This window comes from Aquarana catesbeiana, linkage group LG01, assembly GCF_042186555.1.
Source record: "Aquarana catesbeiana isolate 2022-GZ linkage group LG01, ASM4218655v1, whole genome shotgun sequence".
Taxonomy (NCBI): domain Eukaryota; kingdom Metazoa; phylum Chordata; class Amphibia; order Anura; family Ranidae; genus Aquarana; species Aquarana catesbeiana.
In genome coordinates this window covers 392,479,848-392,498,032 of record NC_133324.1, presented here as the reverse complement: position 1 = coordinate 392,498,032, position 18,185 = coordinate 392,479,848, and the positions used below count along the sequence as shown (strand labels likewise).

Sequence of the window (18,185 nt, the reverse complement as noted above, 5' to 3'; positions counted from 1 at the left end):
CTAAGTACACAACTGAAATATATACAGAGCAAAGGTTTAACCTGCCAAAATATTTGTAATTCTCTTCAGTCATTTTTGTCATTTTTATACCTCTGCAAGAAAGCATAATCAGGTCACTGATGTCACTGCAGCAGCAATGCAAATTGGTCATAGACACACACTGCAGCCTGCTAACATGACATTAAAGGAGCAAAATAAATATTGTAAAAATAATATTGTAGTCCCATGTCTATTATAGGAAGAGAAGCTACTCCCATCAGCAATAATGATGACAGGTATTATCACTACTGCATGTCACAGTCAACTAGACCAAAGCACTCTATTTTAGTAAGCCGTGATGTGCAGTAAAAGTATAGCACATTTTGGACCAAGTTTGGACTGAATTTTGGCTCTTTGTGCATTTGTAAGGGTAGGTTGGTGGGTGGTTGTCACATTCTCCATATTTCCCTCGTCATTGGGCACCAAATGTGGGTCACATAGGAGGCCTATCCTGGGGTGGGTTCTTCTGGGCTACACTAGGCATCTAGAAGAGGGTCACTTGTCCTAAACATGGGGTACCTTTACTTGTGTGGCCAACTTGAACTATAGTTAACTCTCTTGATGCTAATATAGACCACCATGGTCACTGTTGCATTTAGGAGGGACACGCAGAGCCAATGCCAGTTTACGCAGGTCTACTCTCTCCACTGTAGGTGGTGATCTCTGCAGTTGGAGAGGAAGTCAATAGAAACATAGTTCCTCTATGGTTTTCTGGGTCACTGGGGAAGCATCCAATTGGATGCCGCCACCCCATGTGACTCTGGCAGCCATCTTGAGTCAGGCAGAGCTTTTTTAAGGCCCTGGCTCCCAGGTTTGATGTGCATTTGTAAGTTGGTGGAGTAGGGACAGATATCCCACCTGTTAAGGACAGCACTAGCAGCAGCAAAAGGCTCCTGACGAGGGGGGGAAAGCTTAGGGCCCGCAACCTCTCTGGACACCTGCCTATTGGGCACAAGACAGTCAGGAAGCATTCTTCCCCTCTCTACAGATGCTGACAGTTGGCTACAGTCGGCTCTTTACATGCTGTTGGAACTGTGCATGTTTCTAGTCAGGCTGCCTTCCCATCGGGTTATTTGTGAAGTGTTTCTTCATTATTTCAAGTTTTTTTTCACTGAACTGGGACTGAGAGTGTTTTTCCGCTGCACTGCGCTGCACCCCACCTAACCTTCTAACCCTGTCCAGCAAATCTCAGCTAACTCATTCCCAGTAATGAAATGGGGTCCCGCCATACACCTAGCGCAGACTCCATGTATGCACTACACTTAACTTTTCCTCTTCCATACCTGTGCCCAGACTGAGGACCTCTGTGGTGCTGCTCTGCTTCCACTGCCATAGGAGACAGGCCACTCACAGAGAAAGTGCCGACAACTCCTTCTGCAAGATGCTATGCCATCTGTCACGTGTACACATGTGTATTTGCATTACATCCCTTGAGTAACTTTGGACCAGGGAGGGACAGATATTAAAAAGTTTTACTGAAAACCTTGATTATTCCAGTTAACATTAGTAACAGTCTTTTTCTTACATTCATAGTCCCTAATTCAGGTATTCATGCACAGGACAAAGTCCATTATGGCAGAATTCCAGCATTGTTGTCTTTGTAGCTTCTCAGTGGTCCCATACTCTGTAGAGGCTCTTTATCCATAGGTGCTCAAGTTTCAGCAGAAGGCTGCATGGATGAACCCGGGTTAACCACGGCATATCGAGCAATCTGAGCACCTACTTAGTCATCGCCCTCTGAATTGGACCCCTGTCCCATTTTTATACAGTACAGGAGAAGTGGGTCTGACCCAAGAAAGCCTGCAAAGAAAGAACCAGGGAACATATTAGCACTCACCCACCCATCTGGGGAAGCAAAGAACTCTACCTGCTTACATGAACACTTGAACATGACTGCAAAATGTAAGAAAAAAAGGTGTGAAATCCACCCCAAAAATCCATACCAGGCCCTTATTGGAGCATTTTTTTTTCTTGTTCTTTTGTGTGGAGTTCCTCCTTAAAATTCATACTAGAATTTGGGGACCTCACTTTTTTTTCCCACGTGGGGTCCCCAGTAAAATCTATACAAGATCTAAAGGGCAGATATGAATTAGAAGGGGAACTCCGTGCTGTTTTGTTTGTGTGGAGGTCCCTCAGTAACATTATATCAGACCTTCATGTAGGATAAAGGTCTGGTATAGATGAAGTAAATAGCAGAACAAAGCAACTGAGAGCTGTCATTTTGCTGGCAATTTAAGCACACTTTTTTCTTTATAAATCTCAGTTTTACTCTAGTAGGTTGTATATATTGCACAGATGCACTACTTTACAGACAGGGTCAGGGCAACTCCAAGGCATGTTATTTAAAGTGTTTTGCATTTTTAATGTTTCACTTTAAGCATTAGTAAAATTGCTGTAACCACTCAAACTAAGCTTGGGAAAATAGTTTTTTGCTTTGGTAAATGTTCCTCATTGTAGCACCCATCACCCCATGCCATTTGTTTGACAATCCCTTGCTAATAGCCTAGAAAATGGGCAATTTCTTTTTTTTTATTTAACTCCCATTGATTTTATCAGGGCTTGGATTTGGCAACCAAACTTTAACCATTTTTGAATAAAAAGACAGATTTATCCATTCCGGTCTGTGGCTGTCCAGGTCTTCTTGTTCTCTTCTACAAACTTTAACCATGTTAGCCAAACCTTGCTTGAACTGAACCCAGGTACAGGTATGTTTGGCTCATCACTAATTATTATTAGGAATGAGGTTTGGGTTTGGAACCACGTTGGGTTCAAGGCGGATCTCACAGTTTGGTTGTTCAGTAAAACTCAGAATTTATGGAAAAAAATTGGCACACATACCCAGTGCTGGGACAAGGCCATCTGGTGCCCAGGGCGAAGATGGCAAACTGCGCCCCCCCCCCCCAGGTATAAAGAGTCAGTGTCCTTTCAAAACCAGAAACCACTTAAAACAATACAACAATACAATACTGTAGCTGCAGCCTCGTTGCAGTATATGTACTGCAGTGGATCGGCAAATGGTTAAATTGTAAGTTCACTTTACAGAAAATCTGTAAGGTGAACTTACATTGGACCCCCTCCCCATCCCCCTAGTCCTGCTAACCTGGAGTCCAGTGATCCCCCGCACTGACCCCTTTACATTACACAGCCCCCTGCACCTCTGGACCCCTTTACATTACACATCCCCCTGCACCTCTGGACCCCTTTACATTACACAGCCCCCTGCACCTCTTGACCCCTTTACATTACACAGCCCCCTGCACCACTTTACATTACACAGCAGCCTGCATCTCTGGTCCCCTTTACATTACACAGCCCCTTGCGCCTCTGGGCCCCTTTACATTACACAACACCCTGCATCTCTGGGCCCCTTTACTTTACACAACACCCTGCACCTCTGGGCCCCTTTACATTACACAGCCCCCTGCGCCTCTGGATCCCTTTACATTACACAACACCCTGCACCTCTGGGCCCCTTTACATTACACAGCCCCCTGCACCTCTTGACCCCTTTACATTACACAGCCCCCTGCACCACTTTACATTACACAGCAGCCTGCATCTCTGGTCCCCTTTACATTACACAGCCCCCGGCGCCTCTGGGCCCCTTTACATTACACAACACCCTGCATCTATGGACCCCTTTATATTACACAGCCTCTTGCACCACTTTACATTAAACAACACCCTGCATCTCTGGACCCCTTTATATTACACAGCCTCCTGCACCACTTTACATTACACAGCACCCTGCATTTCTGGATCCCTTTAAATTACACAGCCCCCTGCGCCTCTGTTCCCCTTTACATTACACAGCCCCCTGCGCCTCTGGATCCCTTTACATTACACAACACCCTGCATCTCTGGACCCCTTTATATTACACAGCACCCTGCAGCTCTGGACCCCCTGCATGTTACACAGACCCCCACTTCAGTACAGACCCCCCTTCAGTGCAGCCCCCCGTTCAGTGCAGACGCCCCCGTTCAGTGTAGCCCCCCCGTTCAGTGCAGACGCCTCCTTCAGTGTAGCCCCTCGCTCAGTGCAGACCCCCCTTCAGTGTAGCCCCCCCCCCCATATATACTGTATAATGACTCCCAGGCTAGTTGATTAATGTAAAAAAATATAGTCATGACCACATTAGGTCAATCATGTCATCCAGAATACCTGCTGGCTTATTTACTATGTGAAACAAGCCAGTGGACCGGCAGCAGTAGTAAAACTGCCACCAAATGAATTATTTCTGGCTGCAGCAGCAGTCAGATGTTTGGCACAGAGAAGAAAGCTAAACATGGCCATTTTGTTAGCCTATTCAATAAACCTCAAACTTCTAGAGTTCAGATTGAAGCCTCTGTCAACCTGAACCCTAAGCTCATCCCTAGTGACAACTCACAATTTTGAGATTTTCCTCATTTTCATTCCTGGTGACAGTAGACAAATATGTTCGTGGCTAGCATCAGGGTTCTTGATTTGTGACAAATGACAAGTATGTTGGTGGCTAGCATCAAGTTTCTTGATTTGTTTGCTACATTGAAACTGCCATACGACAAGGTGCATTTATATATTAATATTTTTTTTGTAGCTCCTCAAGCTCCTCAAGCTCCTCAAGCTCTGATGAAGAAAGTTTGTCAGAAGGAGAAAGAGAAAAGCTAATGAAAGAAGTCGAAGAGAAAAAAAAAGTAGTTTCAAACATGAGAAGCAAACCTTGGCGCATGTCAAAGAAGCTTCATGTGCTAAAGTAAGGTACTAATAAAAGTACAATGCCTGTATATTGAATCATAATTTTCTATAAGGCAATGTTTTGCCAGAAGAATAGAGAGGGGTATTTATTGTTCATATTTGAAAATGATAGGGAATCAGCCCACTTTTATTGGTGTCTGCAGCCAAAGAAGTGTTTCATAAAAAGACTATGCCCTTTATTTGCTAACTAGTGGTACCTGTGGAAAATTGTTGACTTAACTTCAACCAATGCAATTCAGTAAAACATTGCTCTGCCTGTGGAGCACTAACAATCACGAGAAAAACCTTTTGCACCTTTGTAATATTGCATAAATATAATTTATAAAAAAGGTCTTTTAGATGGTATGAAGGTCAGGGTTATCTAGCTCAAGTGTAGCCCTCACCAGCGAGTACAGTCCACACCAGAATTTGTTATTTCAGTCTCCTGGCTTACACCTATAGCCCTGTGGTTCTGGCCTTACTCCTCAGGCCCTTGTCTGTTACCTACAGACTGTTCTCTCACAGATACACACTTTGTACATACAGCTAGTTGCTGCTCTGGTTCCCAGGCTTGAGTCTTTGTCTTTTTCAGTGCACACATGCACCCCTCTGGCTTCTTCCTTGCACACTGCCAATCTTTCATCAATCCAACTTGCAGTTTGCTGAAATAGAAGAGAACTGTCAAATTGCCTGATTGGTACAGTTTACAGATTGGTTTCTCTAGTCCCAAAATGGTGCCAAAGTGTGTGCCTCTTGCGTGCATGGACACACTCATAGGGTATAGGAGCTATATACTGTATATGTGGCTAGAGTTCTGGCAGTTAGATTATTTTTTAAAACCTTACCATTCTTAAATACCTGTGGTCAGTTTGTGCTTGTCTATTAAACTAATCACTTACAGGGGTATTTATAGTGGAGAGTGGATACCCCTATTAGCACTCTACTATACACTGCAAACTTAGGCCACACTACGACCTGCATTTTACATCCCACAAAATTCAGGTTGTAATGTGTAATGTGTCAGGTTGTCCTTCCTGGAGTTTGCATGTTCTCCCTGTGCCTGTGTGGGTTTCCTCCCACACTCCAAAGACATGCTGGTAGGTTAATTGGCTTCTGTCTAAAGTGGCCCTAGTATATGAATGTGAGTTAGGGACCTTAGATTGTAAGCTCCTTGAGGGTAGGGACTGATGTGAATGTACAATGTATATGTAAAGTGCTACGTAAATTGACAGCGCTATATAAGTACCTTAAATAATAATAATATCCATTTTAAATGTGTTCTGCTTGCTTCAGAGTCCCGAATTTAGCAGACCACAATACATATTTGTGAAGAATACTGCTGTGCTTAATAAATGCGTGGTATTTTTTGTGCAAAATGGTCCTACTGCTGCTTTATAAATAAACCACTTAGTATACTTCTTGTAACCTACCATTTTAAAGGTAATGGAGCCACATTTGGCCTCCAAATAAAAGCTGTCTATTATTTTTTTATGTGGACATTTTGTGTTAATTGCACCTTTGCTTTGATTAGGGAGGCACATGATTTTATTGAGAGATTTGAAGGAGCTCTAGGAAGAGGAAAAGGAAGAAAGCTCTATGCATATAAAATCATGATGGCTAAGGTATTTTTACAAACAGTAATTTGTGCTGAAAATATGAACAGTATGTATTATTATATAATGGTTTTAAAATAGTATCGCTTAGGCCCCTTTCACACTTGTACGACTTGAAAGTTGTGCGACTTTGACGCGACTTGAAGCAATGCCTGTGTAATTTTGAGGTCTATGGACCTCAAGGCGCATCAAAGTCGGACTAAAGTAAAGCAGGGACTACTATGAAGTTGCTGCGACTTGAAGTCGCACTGATATGAACGCTACTCATTGGAAATCATTGAGTATGACTTGTCATGTGACTTTGCAATCCCAAGTCACAGGACAAGTCGCACAAGTGTGAAAGGGACCTTACTGATATTTCATTACTGCAACAGTTTTTATGTAAACATGAAGGTAAGTTAAACAGATGCAACTGTATATTTTGATTTATACAATAATCTTATACCACCTGGTAAAAGAATATAGTAAGTAATATACATTATTCTATTATTATTATTATACAGGATTTATATAGCGCCAACAGTTTGCGCAGCACTTTCAAATGTTATGGCGATGAGTACAGGTACAATATATATCAACGCAGGGGGAAATCAGAGGGCCCTGCTCGTTAGAGCTTACAATCTAGAAGGAGTGTGTGTATATATATATATATATATATATATATATATATATATATATATATATACAATCCTTCTAGAATGTAAGCTCTAACGAGCAGGGCCCTCTGATTCCACCTGCGTTGATATATATTGTACCTGTACTCATCGCACTAACATTTGAAAGTGCTGCGCAAACTGTTGGCACTTAGGGATGAGCTTCGAGTTTGAGTCGAACTCATGTTTGACTCGAACATTGGCTGTTCGCAAGTTCGCCGAACAGCGAACAATTTGGGGTGTTCGCGGCAAATTCGAATGCTGCAGAACACCCTTTAAAAGTCTATGGGAGAAATCAAAAGTGCTAATTTTAAAGGCTTATATGCATGGTATTGTCATAAAAAGTGTTTGGGGACCTGGGTCCTGCCCCAGGGGACATGGATCAATGCAAAAAAAAGTTTTAAAAACAGCTGTTTTTTCAGGAGCAGTGATTTTAATAATACTTAAAGTCAAACAATAAAAGTGTAATATCCCTTTAAATTTCGTAGCTGGGGGGTGTCTATAGTATGCCTGTAAAGGGGCGCATGTTTCCCGTGTTTGGAACAGTCTGACAGCAAAATGACATTTCAAAGGAACAAAAGTAATTTAAAACTACTCGCAGCTATTGCATTGCTGGTCCGACAATACACATAGAAGTTCATTGATAAAAACGGCATGGGAGTTCCCCACAGGGGAACCCTGAACCAAAATTAAAAAAAAAAAATGACGTGGGGGTCCCCCTAAATTCCATACCAGGCCCTTCAGGTCTGGTATGGATATTAAGGGGAACCCCAGCCGAAATTTAAAAAAAAAAATGACGTGGGGGTCCCCCTAAATTCCATACCAGACCCTTCAGGTCTGGTATGGATTTTAAGGGGAACCCCGTGCCAAAATAAAAAAAAAATACGGCATGGGGTCCCCCCAAAAATCCATACCAGACCTTTATCCGAGCACGCAACCTGGCAGGCCACAGAAAAAGAGGGGGGGATGAGAGAGCGCCCCCCCTCCTGAACCGTACCAGGCCACATGCCCTCAACATTGGGAGGGTGCTTTGGGGTAGCCCCCCAAAACACCTTGTCCCCATGTTGAGGAGGACAAGGACCTCATCCCCACAACCCTGGCCGGTGGTTGTGGGGGTCTGCGGGCGGGGCACTTATCGGAATCTGGAAGCCCCCTTTAACAAGGGGACCCCCAGATCCCGGCCCCCCCCCTGTGTGAAATGGTGAGGGGGTACAAAAGTACCCCTACCATTTCACTAAAAAACTGTCAAAAATGTTAAAAATGACAAGAGACAGTTTTTGACAATTCCTTTATTTAAATGCTTCTTCTTTCTTTCTTCTATCTTCCTTCATCTTCTTCTTCTGGTTCTTCTGGCTCTTCTGGTTCTTCCTACGGCGTTCTCGTCCAGCATCTCCTCCGCGGCGTCTTCTATCTTCTTCTCCTCGGGTCGCTCCGCACCCATGGCATGGGGGGAGGCTCCCGCTCTTCTCTTCATCTTCTTCTCTTCTTCTCTTCTTCATCTTCTTCTTTTCTTCTCTTCTTCTCTTCATCTTCTTCTCCGGGCCGCTCCGCATCCATGCTGGCATGGAGGGAGGCTCCCGCTGTGTGACGCGTCTCCTCTTCTGACGGTTCTTAAATAACGGGGAGCGGGGCCACCCGGTGACCTCGCCCCCCTCTGACGCACGGGACATGACGGGACTTCCCTGTGGCATTCCCCGTGACGTCACAGGGAAGTCCCGTCAAGTCACCGTGCGTCAGAGGGGGGCGGGGTCACTGGGTGGCCCCGCCCCCCGTTATTTTAGAACCGTCAGAAGAGGAGACGTGTCACACAGCGGGAGCCTCCCTCCATGCCAGCATGGATGCGGAGCAGCCCGGAGAAGAAGATGAAGAAGAGGAGAAGAGAAGAAGAGAAGAAAAGAAGAAGAAGAAGAGAAGAAGATGAAGAGAAGAGCGGGAGCCTCCCCCCATGCCATGGGTGCGGAGCGGCCCGAGGAGAAGAAGATAGAAGACGCCGTGGAGGAGATGCTGGACGAGAACGCCGGAGGAAGAACCAGAAGAGCCAGAAGAACCAGAAGAAGAAGATGAAGGAAGATAGAAGAAAGAAGAAGCATTTAAATAAAGGAATTGTCAAAAACTGTCTCTTGTCATTTTTAACATTTTTGACAGTTTTTTAGTGAAATGGTAGGGGTACTTTCTGAGTGGAACCTGTCCTGTTAAACCGCTGTATGGCCACCATTCTGCAGCTCAGTTTTAGGGTCTTGGCAATCTTCTTATAGCCTAGGACATCTTTATGTAGAGCAACAATTCTTTTTTTCAGATCCTCAGAGATTTTTTTGCCATGAGGTGCCATGTTGAACTTCCAGTGACCAGTATGAGAGAGTGAGAGTGATAACACCAAATTTGACACACCTGCTCCCCATTCACACCTGAGACCTTGTAACACTAACGATTCACATGACACCAGGAAGGGAAAATGGCTAATTGGGCCCAATTTAGACATTTTCACTTAGGGGTGTACTCACTTTTGTTGCCAGCGGTTTAGACATTAATGGCTGTGGGTTGAGTTATTTTGAGGGGACAGCAAATTTACACTATTATACAAGCTGTACACTCACTACTTTACATTGTAGCAAAGTGTAATTTCTTCAGTGTTGTCACAGGAAAAGATATAATAAAATATTTACAAAAATGTGAGGGGTGTACTCACTTTTGTGAGATACTGTATATACATATTTTTTCTGTACCAATAAATAATATTTTTATATAATTGATGTCTGTTTAGTGCCTACACAGTCCCACTCCTAGAGGGTTTTCTCTTTTGTATTTATTAGGGATGATGGCACTCCACCCACTATAACCAGAGCTACCCCCTACAAAACCAATGGGAGGACATGGAGTAGGTCCCCATGTGCACAAGAATTCATGTAGCTTTTTCACCAGTGTCAGCAGTGATTGTTAATGCTTCTCCAAACATTACATTCATTTCAGTGCTATGTGCATTTTTAGAAATGTAAACTTCAATGCACTTAAATTGTACCTTATTATAGCATAAAATCTGTGTTTTTTTGTAGAAATGGATGAAATTCAAGAGAGATTTTGAAAATTTTAAAACTGCTTGCATACCCTGGGAAATGAAAATAAAAGAAATTGAAAGTAAGTGGAATTACCATGATTATACTTGTAAAGAATGCATTTCCTCAAAAAGTTCATAAATCCTGACATGGTAGTGCTACATTAATAACAATAATTTATCTGAATGCAGCGTAAAATACTAAACAACAGAGATGAGCCGAACACCCCCCAGTTCAGTTCGCACCAGAACATGCGAACAGGCAAAAAATTTGTTTGAGCACGCGAACACCGTTAAAGTCTATGGGACTGGAACATGAATAATCAAAAGTGCTAATTTTAAAGGCTTATATGCAAGTTATTGTCATAAAAAGTGTTTGGGGACCTGGGTCCTGCCCCAGGGGACATGGATCAATGCAATCAATGTTTAAAACACTTTTTATGACGATAACATGCATATAAGCCTTTAAAATTAGCACTTTTAATTTCTCCCATAGACTTTTAAAGGGTGTTCCGCGGCTTTCAAATTTGCCACGAACACCCCAAATTGTTCGCTGTTCGGCGAACTTGCGAACAGCCGATGTTCGAGTCATACATGAGTTCGACTCGAACTCGAAGCTCATCCCTACTAAACAATTTGAGAACAAACATGATTAGGTTATACTGTATAGAAGCTAATTAAAGGACATTAAATGTCATAAGAACTCCATACAGCTGATTAGTATAAAGTTTAGTCTCTATCAAATGGTAGTGTAGTGTGTTAATATATTAATCTGTCCCCCCTTTTTCCTTTGAAATCCCACCTTTTTTAATTTATGTATTTTTTATATTTACAATTTATGCCACTGTTCTGTGTCACATTTTGGGAATTGTGTTAACGAATATGGTTAACTTTTTTCTATTTTGTGTACATTTTTTCACGCTGACTGTCAAGTTTATAAAGCTATGGCTTTCCTGTCTCTCATGTTGGCATTTACTGTACTGGACAAAATCTGTTGCTATTTGGCTTGTGGTGTACCTTTGCTTTTTGTACCTGTAGCACCCACTAGTTAGGTAGGTGCTAGAGTGAAGATTTTTCTATAGAGTAGCAAAATTTAGGCAGGCCTAGCTGGTGGCTAGTCCTGTTTGTTTTCATTCTGGGCTGGTAGTTGCTCAGGGTATTGCTGGGTGACGCACATGTAGCGTCACTGCCACCTCCCTCTTATTTCTAGAAGGTGCTAGAAAGATAGGAGGAGAGGTATTCTTGGGTATGACTGTGGTATTCTGAGGAGCCTAGACCAATCCCCAACTTCGACTGGAAGGGGGTAGGCCTCCTTAAATACCCAGGGTCAGCCCAGCTGGGGAGGAGTTGCCAGGTGGAAGAGCTGGAGTGAGAGAGTGTGGAGGCTGTCGGGGCCCACAGGGAGCTCCCCAGTCTGGGGAGAGGGGGGTGACTTTGGGCCTGGGCTCGGGTGCAACCTGGAGGAGAAGAGATCCTGGAGGAGAGGTACATGAGAGAGCAGAGTGTCAGAAACCATGAAATCAGGCCGAGACAGAAGTACAGTTAAATCACACTTGTTTAATAATAAAAGTAATAAAAACAAACGTAGTCAAAACATAGCCAAAGTTCAGTAACCGGAACGGACAGTCATCAAGCCAGAAGTCAGGGTTCAATGTAGTGGAACAGCAAGTAGGATCTGGAGCCAGAAGGGATGTCAGCAAAACCAGTCTTTAAACAGGAATGCAGGAGATAGTTTCCTGTAATGTGACCAAGGCGAAGGCAGAGCTCCTCTGGACTGGACGGCTTAAGTAGGCAGGACTGATGAGCAGGATCATCAACAGCTGAGTAACTGTGGAGAGAGATGGAAGCTGGCAATTAGCCGACAGCTGAGCGGCCAGCTCAGAGAAGGAAGGGCTGAGCCCAGCCCTGACACAGAGAGAGGACAGTGGCAGAGAGCACTGCTAAGGGACTCCAGAGAGGACAACTAGTCGCAGCCAGGAGGGCTGGTAAGTGAAGCACAGTCCAAAGAACTGGAGAGGCACACCTGAGAGAACTGGGAGTTTGCAGTTTGAGATGGGTGCAGATCCAAAAGAGTGTACTGTGGGAAGGGCAGTGGAAAGAGATTGCTGCAGCCAAGCTGGCTTGCAGGGCCTGAAGAGGGTTTGCTGGGATCAGTAGCAGAGTTGATGACAGTTAGCACCGTAATTATTTCAACACTATAGGGGCCCAGGGCCCCTGCTTGCAAAAGGCAGTTCACTGAGGCCTGGTTGAGTTAGCATCAGGCTAACCATGTGGTGCTAGCTGGTCTGGGAATCTGCAGCAAGTGAAGTGCTAGAGGAGTAACGGTCTGCAGCAAGTGAAGTGCTGGAGGGGTGAAGGGAAAGAGGTCTTGAGCAAGAGTTGTGCTGGAGAAAAGATTGGAGTGCATATACATTAAGACAAGACAGACAAGTTACACTGAATCTTTCCTGGGCATCCCATAATTTCCCATCCCCATCCAAGTTCAATCCCCTCAATTAAAAACAAAAAAAAAACAAAGCTTATGGACTGTTCTATATCTCTGAATGCCTGAGAGATGGATGCCGGACTGGGCAGAGTGACAGGTGAACCACAATAATCAGCAACACCTACGGGGGCATGGCTACATACCATATTCGATAAAATGCTACTGTTAAAAAAATACTTTATAATATCAGAGAGTCATGAAGAGAATAATTACTTCAAGAAAACGGTAAAGAACAAAGTTACCTGTGATTATCCTCATAAACAAACAGCATCCCTCACAGTCAAGTACATGGTAGCTCTGGTAACACAAACGAATAGCTGGAGGGATCGATCACTCAAACAGCCAAGGTTCAGTCTGAACTTGTGTTCGGACTGAACTTTAAGATTATACCTAATAGAGAGTAAATAAATACTCCTAGAAGAGGAGAGGGCTATGCTGTCAGTAACCATATGAAATATTTGATTTTTCTTTTACATGAAAATAATTTTTTAACTTGGTGACAGAGTCTCTTTAAATAAAAAAAGAACTATTATTTAGCAATAGTTATCCGTTCTGTCTGCCTTCATCCTAGTGAAACTAGCTTCAAAAGAGAACATTCTAGTTAACAATCTTAGTTTCTGTCTTTAAAATTCTGAATATCAATTCACTCTTAACATTTTAAGTTTTTGATTACTAAGTGCATCCCAGACAAATGATACCTTCTAAATATTTTAGGTGATACTGTAAAATTATCTATCTATCTATCTATCTATCTATCTATCTATCTATCTATCTATCTATCTATCTATCTATCTATCTATCTATCTATCTATCTATTTTGTTTTGGTCACATTATTTTTTAAACAGACCCCATAGTTACAGGGCAGATCAGGTTTCAGGTAAGTTTCAGGAGAAATGTATCTGATGAATTAAAATCATTTTGTTCTATTTTAAACATCAAATTGTTAAAAAAAAATTTTGTATTTCAAGGTCACTTTGGATCATCTGTGGCATCATACTTTATATTTCTCAGATGGATGTATGGAGTTAACATAGTTCTTTTGTGCATGGTGCTTGGACTAATTATCATACCTGAGGCAAGTGAAAGCAAGCAGACTTACTAAAGAAATAAATAAAAATGATTGCTTTTATAAACAATTTGAAAAAAATGTAAAACGCTACTAGAAAAATATTTGCTTTGCTAAACAAGCTTTAGCATCTATATTTTTCCTTTTTAGTGTTTTCATATTATTCTCCCAATATTTCACTCACCTATACCTTCTTATTGAGATAAAGTGTTATGAATGTCTCATGACATTGTAGTATGATGTTGTAGGCTGGGGCAAAAAAAGGTAAACATTTTTCTGCTGTGGTGCACTTTCTCTTGTGCGTGTGGCTTCCTGTTCCCTTTTTTGGTAGAGAGCTGCAGTATAAATATAAGGGAAGGAGTAGTTGGGGATGGAGTGGAAATGAGGATATCAGCATAAAAATGCATTGGAAAAATGCACTGTGTGGTCTGATCATTATTATGTTTACTAATAAGATTTGGAAAAAGGGAAGGAGGAGCAACCATCTTGGGATGAGAGCAGTGTCCTGGGGTACAGAGAGCTCCAAGAGTGGGCTGGTCAATGTGCTTGAGACCCAATACAAAGAAATTATGTTTGAAGCTTCAGGCTCAAGTAGGTCATAAATGCTGACAACTGTTGGGAGTGCAAGCAGGGAAAGAGCCTGTCTCAGCTCCATAGAAATCAATGAGGAAAAAAAAGAATTCCCAGGAGCCACACATCACACAAAACCCTCATGTAAAGAGTGGAAGCAGCCACGGCCTTCACTCCATCCAAGCCACACCCCCCAACATGTTTTGCCCCACCCACGGAGCATAGTCATGTGGTTGAGACACAACCCCTGGGTGTCTGGGCTACCATTATATAGTCCTCAGCCACGCATGGTGCTGAAATTAGGGTTTTGGTCTGCAGCCATGGAGTTGCAAGGCCTTGTATGTGTAAAGGAGTGGTCCCCTTCCTGGCCTTTACCTTCAGGTATAGTCTACAAGGAGCTGAATGTTAGGAAGAGCTCCTGGGAGGACTTGTGTTCTGAACTGTCTCTCTTGAACTGTCTCCTAGTTGTTACCAGGAAAAGTGGTCACCAGCAAAGAACTTACGTTTCAGTCCGAACACAAGTGCGGACCAAACTTTGTCTGTTAGGGTGTTTGGATGAATGCCTTAAAATGTACCTATTTGGCGGGAGCTGACTGTCTTGTAATATAGCAGTATTATTGCTGCTATTATACATGGCAGCTTTCCACTGTCAATGGTTAAGGACGCTGCTCATCCAAGTCTCTAACAACCAGTGATATCACCGGCCTCATTCACTTACATGGATCCCATGAATCCCATGTAAGCAAAAGAGATTAATGCCAGTGATGTCACTGACCATATAGTGATGTCCATATATGGTCAATGACATCACTGGAGACCCTGCCCCTTTTATAACAGCTGTCATCCACCAGAATTTCCATTCTGCAGGTGACAAGTGAATGAGCGGGATGTGCCTCGGTGGCAATGTCTTTTCCTTTTGGAGGGTCATTTGCCAATGGGCATCATGATTGATGTGGATCTGCATCATTGGACAACGTAGTTAATGATGGCTATACAATGAGAGACTTTTTTGGGGATTTTTATTTTCTAATAAGGACATGTTTAAGTCTCTTCTATGTTAAAACTTTTTTTTGTGAATGAATATGGATATTACTCATTCACATGGGGAGGGGCGTATCTTACTGCCCTCTTATTGTTAAGGGCGGCCTCCAGAATTTCCATTCTGCAGGTGACAAGTGAATGAGCGGATGTGCCTCTGCGGCAATGTTTTTTCCTTTTGGAGCATCATTTGCCAATGGGCATCATGATTTATGTGGATCTGCATCATTGGACAATGTAGTTAATGATGGCTATACAATGAGGGACTTTTTTGGGGATTTTTATTTTTTAATAAGGACATGTTTAAGTCTCTTCTATGTTAAAACTTTTTCTTGTGAATGAATATGGATATTACTCATTCACATGGGGAGGGGCATATCTGACTGCCCTCTTATTGTTAAGGGCGGCTTCCAGATTCCAATAAGCCCCCACCTGCAGACCTTCACAACAAGACAAGGGTTGTGGGGAGTGGCCCTTGTCTACTTTAACATGGAGACAAGGTACTTTGCCAGGGGGTCTCCTCCAGCAAGGCACTGCATGCTCAGTCTCTACTACATTGTCAACAAAATCATTTGGACCTCCTGAACATCAAAGGTCTTATAGTGCTGCACAAGTGAAATGGTGCCATGCACAAGCAAAACTGCCACAGAGGCACAGAGCTTCTGGAACCTCTGCCAGCCAGACTGATACTGGGGTGACCTCACACAAGCTCCAGCCAGGCAAGTTTGTATATGATAAAGTGGTTGAACCTGCTGTCACCCCTTTGCCTGAGAAAGCTCAGAGACGCATACCTTGCCTAATCCACATGATGAATCTGGTAGAGCATTAACAGACTGCACAAAGAGGGGCGTGACCGGAACGGGCATGTGAGAGGTCGCACTGCACGGAGCTCCCACTGTAGATCCTCCTCTGTTCCTTTTTCTGCTACCGATCCGGACCAACACCGACCCAATCCGCCAGCTATGGTACCTGCAGAACCCCAGGAGAGCTGCCAGCACTGCATGGAGCCCAAAGATGCCGCGGCCTCGGCAGCCATGGAGGCCCAAGATGGTGCTGGCTCTCCCCTGCCCCAGAGAATGGCTTGAGGAGCAGATAAACAACAAGAGACAGGCGGTAAGTCCCTTAAGGCTCATAAGGAGCAGGGGAAGGCGCAGCCCAGGGACATGCTATATTATACACAAAAGCTGCAAGAGACAGGCTGCTCAATCCCCCCACATGCACAGACTCCAGCACATGAGCCAGACAGACAGCACAGCCATTCAGCATTAGATGATACACTGCCTCTAGATTGGTCCCCTGTTCCTACACAGACCTATATGACACACTACAGGAAGACACACAGCAACCCACACTGAATGAAATCCTGTGTGGCGTTCAGTGCTGCACAGCTTCCGTGGATGGCCTGAGAGAGCACTTTGGGGGTCTCACCGAAACAGTGTCCCTTATGAGACAGGACCTCCAAAAAATTAGGGAGAGAACCAACGGCGGTGGAGGGCAGAATTAGCGAGACCAGGACAGCACTACAGCAAGCGCCACAGGCCAAGCCCAAACAGATAAGGCAGAGCAATGTCCACATCGTGGGGCTCCCCAAAAAAGTTGAGGGCCGAGACCCCACAGCATTTAAAGAGCAATGGCTGCAAGATATATTTGTCAGGGAGGCCTTCTCCTCACTGTTTGCAGTTTAGCTGGCCCACCGCATGCCACCGTGGCCCCTCCCCCCCGGCAATCCACCAAGATCCTTGTTGGCACGACTCTTGAATTACAAAGATCGTGAAATCATGCTTAGACTTGTAAAGTAAATCATGGCTGAGTGAAGACGTGCTAGATCAGAGCTCCCGACCCCCCACCGAGCTACACCAGCTGCTAATCACTATCCTTGCTAGCCACTGCGGTATGCCCGTTACCAGAAGGAGGAAGGCACGGGGGAGCTTGCAGAGCATTCAGAGCGTTCAGAGAGGGAGAGGGAAGACAGCAACGGAAAAAGCAAAGGCAGCAGTAAACTGCCAAAAGATGGATCATTACCTGACGGATCCTCTGGCTGCACTCAGCGCCTCTCCCACCTCTCCTGTCTCTCTCGTTCCCTCCCCCGCTCCGAGGACGGTGGAGCAACAAGACTCTCCGCTGGCTTCCCCGCTGGCTTCCCCTGATCTCAGAGCTCCACTGACGGCTGTTACCATTCATGCCGCTGCTGCTGCTACTACTGCCGTCCGCGCCTCCTCTGATTCACGCTCCAGCTCTGTGACGGCTTCTGGGACACTCACTGGTTCACTCACTGGGTCACTGCCGGGACTTCCCTCCCAACCACCCCCCCAACCTCCCCCCCAACCTCTTACAGTCCAGATTGACTCAGACCTGCGAGCATTGCTGCAAGCATTGCCGACTAAAGCGGACATTGAAGCCCTTATCGGTCGTCTGGAGGAGCAACACCGAAGGGACTTTGCTGAAGTGAGACGGGACGTGCAAGTCCTGTCGTCCCGTATGAACACCGGTGAGGCATCACTTGAAGGGCTGCAGCAACGACTTACCAACTTAGAGACGCTGCAGGACACCCACATACAGACATCAGCATCCATGCAGCTCCGTTTGGAAGAAATAGAAGACAGGAGCCGACGCAATAACTTACGGCTACGAGGACTGCCAGAGGTCACAGGCATGGAAGACCTGACAGCGAAGGCAATTGCGATCTTCCGACAGTTGACAGGTGAGGTTATCCCTGTAGACCTAGAGTTAGATCGGATACATAGAGCACCGGGTCCAAAGCAGTTAGACCCTAAACGGCCACGAGACGTCATATGTAGAGTACACCGTTTCACTCAAAAAGAAACCATCGCCCGTAAGGCCTGGGAAGTAGGTGCAGTGGAATACGAGGGTGCATCAATTAAAATTATGCCTGACTTATCAAGAGCAACGCTTTACAGAAGAGGACTGTTACGACCAGTCCTGGATATAGCCCGCCG

General features: G+C 44.4%; 1 protein-coding gene across 1 annotated transcript in view; it reads left to right on the top strand.

The window, feature by feature from the left end:
* Nucleotides 1-18,185, top strand: part of LOC141122046 (transmembrane channel-like protein 2-B) — a 177,243-nt gene that overhangs the window by 41,648 nt on the left and 117,410 nt on the right. Inside the window, exons 4-7 of the mRNA XM_073611876.1 lie at nt 4,617-4,772; nt 6,285-6,375; nt 10,070-10,151; nt 13,523-13,629. Coding sequence (XP_073467977.1) covers nt 4,617-4,772; nt 6,285-6,375; nt 10,070-10,151; nt 13,523-13,629 — 436 coding nt within the window. The remainder of the gene's footprint in view (nt 1-4,616; nt 4,773-6,284; nt 6,376-10,069; nt 10,152-13,522; nt 13,630-18,185) is intronic.